General features: G+C 47.9%; 1 protein-coding gene across 2 annotated transcripts in view; it reads left to right on the plus strand.

Annotated features, from left to right (window-relative positions):
* Nucleotides 1-2,425: 2,425 nt before the first annotated feature.
* Nucleotides 2,426-6,045, plus strand: part of svopl (SVOP-like) — a 12,984-nt gene continuing 9,364 nt past the window's right edge. Inside the window, exons 1-5 of one of the 2 annotated variants that reach the window (XM_056588067.1) lie at nucleotides 2,426-2,644; nucleotides 3,046-3,125; nucleotides 3,341-3,444; nucleotides 4,359-4,450; nucleotides 5,128-5,226. In XM_056588067.1, the coding sequence (XP_056444042.1) occupies nucleotides 2,591-2,644; nucleotides 3,046-3,125; nucleotides 3,341-3,444; nucleotides 4,359-4,450; nucleotides 5,128-5,226 (429 nt within the window). In that variant the 5' untranslated portion in view covers nucleotides 2,426-2,590. Of the gene's footprint in view, nucleotides 2,645-2,673; nucleotides 3,126-3,300; nucleotides 3,445-4,358; nucleotides 4,451-5,127; nucleotides 5,227-6,045 lie in introns of those variants that run through there. The other variant, XM_056588068.1, reaches the window with a different exon arrangement.

Below are 6,045 nucleotides of genomic sequence, written 5' to 3' on the forward strand. Positions count from 1 at the left end.
GCAATTACTTTATATAGGCTATCACTTGCCCTTTTAAAGCTTCAAATTGGTAAAGGCTTTCCATAGCCAGCCCCTCTCAATCGGCCATCTTTAAAGAGAGACTACACACCACTCCACTTTTAGATGTTTGCTGCCATCTAGAGGTTAAAACGTGCTACTTACAGGTTAAAGTTAAAATAATGAATGAATGCTGTTGGCATCCATTTGGTGGTTCATAAGAAAGTAACAGCTTTTTTTTTAACTGTCATGTGACGTCGAGGGGACTAATGTATCATATTTTTATATATTAAGATTCACATATTATTTTAAATTTACAGTGTTGAAAGCATCCAACAGTGCAGCTTTAACTTTTAATTGGCAGCAAACAAATAAAGTGTTCGAAGTGACAGGACGCGTCCACCGTCCTCTAGGTAGAGATGTGGCTCTTCTGTACATGCATGTACAGCTTTCACACTTACCACGGTAACTGTGAAAGCCAATAGAAAAAAAGGAGGGAGTATCGTCAAGCAGCGACGCAATGGTGTGGCGTGACGCATGTGTAGTAGCCGTGGCCATGTTAAGGCGTTGAGGGTTGTGTAATAAGGTGGTAGGGGTCGTGTAGTGAGTGTTTGCTGCTAGTGTAAAGGGGGTCGTTGAATAAGAACTTTCCCTGCCTCTTTTTTTTGTACCGTTTGCCTTTAAGCAAAAGAGAGGAAGGAGGAGTTTTAAGTTATTCTTGCCGGATGTCGGACTGTTTTCACAGTAAAAGGTTTGGCGATAAATGGAAGTGCTCTTGGGTTTTCTGCTTTGGATGTAAGGCTGCATGCTTGCCTCCTACTTAATTTCCCGCCCGTTTTGTTAGTCTTTTTTGCGTAATTTGGTTTGGGATGGGGACGTTGTGGTTTCTCAGCCACTAGGGGGAGGTATTTGTGCGTCCATACGCGCTCTTTGCTCGTCCTCAGCATGTTTGACTACTATTTTTGAGGCTTTAGTGATGTGCAATGTTGTCGTCAGGCATGCAGCTCAAAGTTGTTCTTAACCGGTTAAAGGTAAAAAAAAAAATACGAAAATGAGAAAAATATTTAGTTGTTTTGCAGCGGGTCAGGAGTGAGCAAAGAGTGAGTCGTCATCGTCATGGTACCATCCTGCCATTGATCCATCTAAGCACAAAGTTACATATTAGTGGACATCCACAGCAAAGGATCCCTTGGTGGATCATCATTGTTTCTTTTACTTTGACATTTCCAAATGATATTTTTGAATCAAAAAAAAAAAGGGTATTAAATATATATATATATATATATATATATATATAAATATATATAAAAGTTATAAATATATTGAAGTGAATAGGATGTTGTATAGAAGAAAAAAAAACTGATATAGCAGATATTTTATTTGTGAACGCTCTATTGAATGGTGAAGCAACGATATGTCTGTCAAAGAAGGGGCCAACACATCTTCCCACGGACCAATAGGAAACCAGACCTCGGACGCAAATGACTTTCTGCACCTGTCCATCAAAGCTGCAGGACCCGGGCTAGAGAACGCTTTCGGTGCCAAGTCCACACGCCTGTCTTTCCTCTTCTGGCCACACGGGGGCAGTGAACTACAGGACACTGCAGAGAGAATGACAGACGCTTTCTTTTACACAACTGTCCGACAGATACAAAGAAAAAAAAACACAAGTCGGTTCTAGCCGATTCATGGGACAAGATTAACGTCTCATGTAACTGAATGTTTGCTAGATGTGTGTTTTCTAGATTCTACATTTCAAAAAAGTCTGTTTTCTAGCTCTGTCTGCGACCATCCATGGACAGGATAAGCAGCCTCTCCATCAGACAATACAATCCAGTCTCTAATTTCTGCTGAATTCCCAGAAAAGGTCCGATACCCACACTCAACGGGAAGGCCTCTGGGTCGGTGGGCACTGCCAACAAACACAACATGGGACAGCGTTCATGGGCAGCCATCCACATGTTTCAAGACCGTTTCAATTCTCTCTCTCTCTCTCTCTCTCTCTCTCTCTCTCTCTCTCTCTCTCTCTCTCTCTCTCTCTCTCTCTCTCTCTCTCTCTCTCTCTCTCTCTCTCTCTCTCTCTCTCTCTCTCTCTCTCTCTCTCTCTCTCTCTCTCTCTCTCTCTCTCTCTTTTTTCCCCCCTCCCCGTGTGCGTTTGTGTTCGCTCTAGTAAACAGCATCTCCCTCTCCTCGGTTCCCTCTGCTAAACAGCATCCGTGTGGGTTTTCAACCTCCCTGTGTTCAGCATTGAAATAATTAAAGAGATGTGTATCCATGCTTGTTCACGAGACTCACTTGACCCGTTGCCAAACCGGCCTAACCGCACAGAGGGGTGTCTCTATCCGGCGTCTCGGCCGTCGCCAGGCGTGTCTGCAGGTGAGAGGGACGCGGCTCTGGTTACCACACGGGGAAATGACGAAACCCGCTTCCTGATTCACCGCCAGCCAGCCTACCTACCTAGTACCGACCTACCTGTCTTCTCGCTCAGCGCCATCAAAACAAAACACACACACACACACACACACTAAAACTAAAAGTCCCGGTTTCCAATATGAGGACAGCGATGCGTCTCCTATGATTCGGACCACGCACTATGAAAGGAGAGGAGTGCAAAAGAGGAGGATACACGGGAGCAGCCTACACCTGTGTGAGTAGGACAACCAAATCATGGCCACTGAGGTCTCTGTCTGCCAAATTATGGCCACTGAAGTCTGTCCTTCTGTCTGTCTGCCTTGTATGTTTTAGGCGATTGTGTCCGCATTTGAATACGCCTTTTGAGTATTGATGGGCTTAGCGAAGGAATCTGGATCCCGAACTGGGAACTGGTTTTCAAGTGGCCTGAAAGTTAGGTTAAGTGTTGTTGGGATGACGATGGCGGCGATTCAGGTCATTCTAGGAAAGTTGCCAACTTAAAAAAAAAAAAAAGAGGCAGGGCTTTTATTAACCCAAGGCAGGGCATCATTGTGTTGTGTACTGTGTCGTTAATCTGTAGTGCTACCAGTATCGAGGAAGTGCCGTTTAGCAAACACACTTTAATTTGATCCATAGCGAAGACCTACGGCGAATTCGGATGGCGCTACAGTCGGAGCAGGGGGGTTAGGGATCACGCACCAGGACGCCGGCTACAGGTGAGAGGCAAGGTGTGAACGGGTATCGAACCCCGGTCCAATCGAAACTGATGACACGCACCCATACAACTGCGCGCATAGACAATACTCGCACTCACACACCTCTCCCCCTCTCATTCTCTCTCTCATTCTCTCTCTCTCTCTCTCTCTCACACTCACACACTCACGCACACAGACTTACCCCATGCAACGCACTGTCCCAAACCCTTCTACAGTAGCATGAAGACCCAGCTGGTGAGTGCCATACACCTACAAGAGGTCGAGCTGGATGATATAGCGGGGGGCAACGATCAAGCAGATGACAAAAGCAATAACAATGGTAAGTAACGTAATGTTATCAACAGAATATTGAAAAAAATTCCAAGCAAATATGATCATTCAAATTGGAGTTATGTGCTGGAAGTTCCTGGAACTTGAATTAGCGCTCGCTCGCTTTGTGTGCTTTGCCCTGTTATCACCTGTGGCATCATACGGACAATAAGGACTGTGTTGACTAAAACAACACTGTAAACATCAGGCATAAAGGGCAGCCAGGCCTTAAATGACCTCTCACTGCTTCTGGTAACACTTTAATGTGAGTGTCCTTAACAGGGTAATTACATGTAATAAGCAGTGTAAGACAATCAGTCACAGCATGTTTATGTGTAGTGTGGAGGCTTGATAACATGATGGAACAGTTTTACAAAAGCACTTGTTGTGGAACTTTATGGAATCACTTTAATGTGACTTCATTAGACTATAATCACGGTGTCGGTCTGATCCAACTTGAATTGACTCATCCTTCTATCGGTTTTGATCCAGCATTCAATTGTTTCGGTTTCAAACGGTTTGGAGGTTACTCTCGTGGGACTAATGTTTTTCTGTGTGTGTGTGTGTGTGTGTCTGTTTACTTGTGTGTGTGTGTGTGTGTGTGTGTGTGTGTGTGTGTGTGTGTGTGTGTGTGTGTGTGTGTGTGTGTGTGTGTGTCTGTTTACTTGTGTGTGTGTGTGTGTGTGTGTCTGTTTACGTGTGTCTGTTTATGTGTGTGTGTGCGTGTGCGTCTGTGTATGTGTGTGTCTGTTTACTTGTTTGTCTGTTTATGTGTGTGTGTGTCTGCGTGTATGTGCGTCCGTTGGTGTGTGTGTGTGTGTGTGTGTGTGTGTGTGTGTGTGTGTGTGTGTGTGTGTGTGTGTGTGTGTGTGTGTGTGTGTGTGTGTGTGTGTGTGTGTGTGTGTGTGTGTGCGCGTCCCCCAGAGGACCCGACCTACACGGTGGAGGAGGCGGTGGAGACCATCGGCTTCGGTCGGTTCCACGTCCTGCTCTTCATCATCATGGGCAGCGCCAACGTGAGTCCCGGGACGGGACGGGACGGGGGGGCGGGGGGGAGGGACGGGGCAGGGGCGGGGGGGGGTTCGGTGTTCCACAGCCTTCACCCAGCCAGCGATGGATGGGCGTCTGGGAGGGGACTCTGACTGTGAACGCCTCCTTTCTGCACTGTCTGTCTGTCTGTCTGTCTGTCTGTCTGTCTGTCTGTCTGTCTGTCTGTCTGTCTGTCTGTCTGTCTCTCTGTCCGTCCATCTTTGCCCATCTATGTCGGTCCGTTCCTTTGTCCGTCCGTCCGTGTGTCTGTCTGTCCATATATCTATCTGTGTGTGTGTGTGTGTGTGTGTGTGTGTGTGTGTGTGTGTGTGTGTGTGTGTGTGTGTGTGTGTGTGTGTGTGTGTGTGTGTTTCTGGCTGTCTGTCTTTCTGGGTATCCATATATCTGTGTGTGTGTGTGTGTTTGTGTTTGTGCGTGTGTGTTTCTGTCTCTCTCTGTCTGTCTGTCTGTCTGTCTGTCTGTCTGTCTGTCTGTCTGGGTATCTGTCTGTGTGTGTGTTTCTGTGTTTCTGTCTGTCTATCCATATATCTATGTATCTGTACGTGTGTGTGTGTTTCTGTCTCTCTCTGCCTCACTGTCTGTCTGTCTGTCTGTCTGTCTGTGTACAGTACATGTGTCTATAACCTCCCTGTGCGTGTGGTAGATCGTGGAGGCCATGGAGATCATGCTGCTAGCCGTGGTGTCTCCTGAGATCCGCTGCGAGTGGCGTCTGGAGGACTGGCAGGTGGCGCTGGTCTCCACGGTGAGAGAGACGCACGCACACACAACACACACACACCAGCTCAGGGCGCGCACACACACACGCTTCAACAAACACACACACCAGCTCAGGGCGCGCACACACACACACACACGCTTCAACACATACACCAGCTCAGGATACACACTCACAAGCTCTAACACACGTTTACATGCACGCACGCGCAGACATACATACATGCATGCATACACACACACACACATACGCTTACACAAACGTACACACATGCATGCAGACAGACAGGTAGTCACATGAACGTATGTGTACACGTTGAATTAATATCCTGTATCTACGTACCTTTAAGTCGGTATTTAGGAACCAAAACAATTGCCTCAAACAATATCGGATGGTTCCAGCTGCATTGTGGGAATTGCTGAGATCATTTCAAATGAATTAACGATGTCCACGAATGAAGCGGGCTTCAGACAGTATCACTGTACACTGCCCACGAGAGCGTACCTGTAGGGTCCGGAGGGTCTGACCTGTAGGGTCCGGAGGGTCATACCTGTAGGGCCGGGCCCCTACACCAGCGTACCTGTGGGGTCGGGCCCCTACACCAGCGTACCTGTAGGATCCGGAGGGTCTGGCCCCTACACCAGCGTACCTGTGGGGTCGGGCCCCTACACCAGCGTACCTGTGGGGTCGGGCCCCTACACCAGCGTACCTGTAGGGTCCGGAGGGCCCTGTGTAGGGTCCTGGGGGCCCCGTGGTCACTGTGTGTTCGGTAGGGTCCCGAGGGCCCCGTGTAGGGTCCCGGGACCCCGTGGTCACTGTGTGTTCGGTAGGGTCCTGAGGGCCCCG

This window comes from Gadus chalcogrammus, chromosome 4 (genome assembly GCF_026213295.1).
Source record: "Gadus chalcogrammus isolate NIFS_2021 chromosome 4, NIFS_Gcha_1.0, whole genome shotgun sequence".
Taxonomy (NCBI): Eukaryota; Metazoa; Chordata; class Actinopteri; order Gadiformes; family Gadidae; genus Gadus; species Gadus chalcogrammus.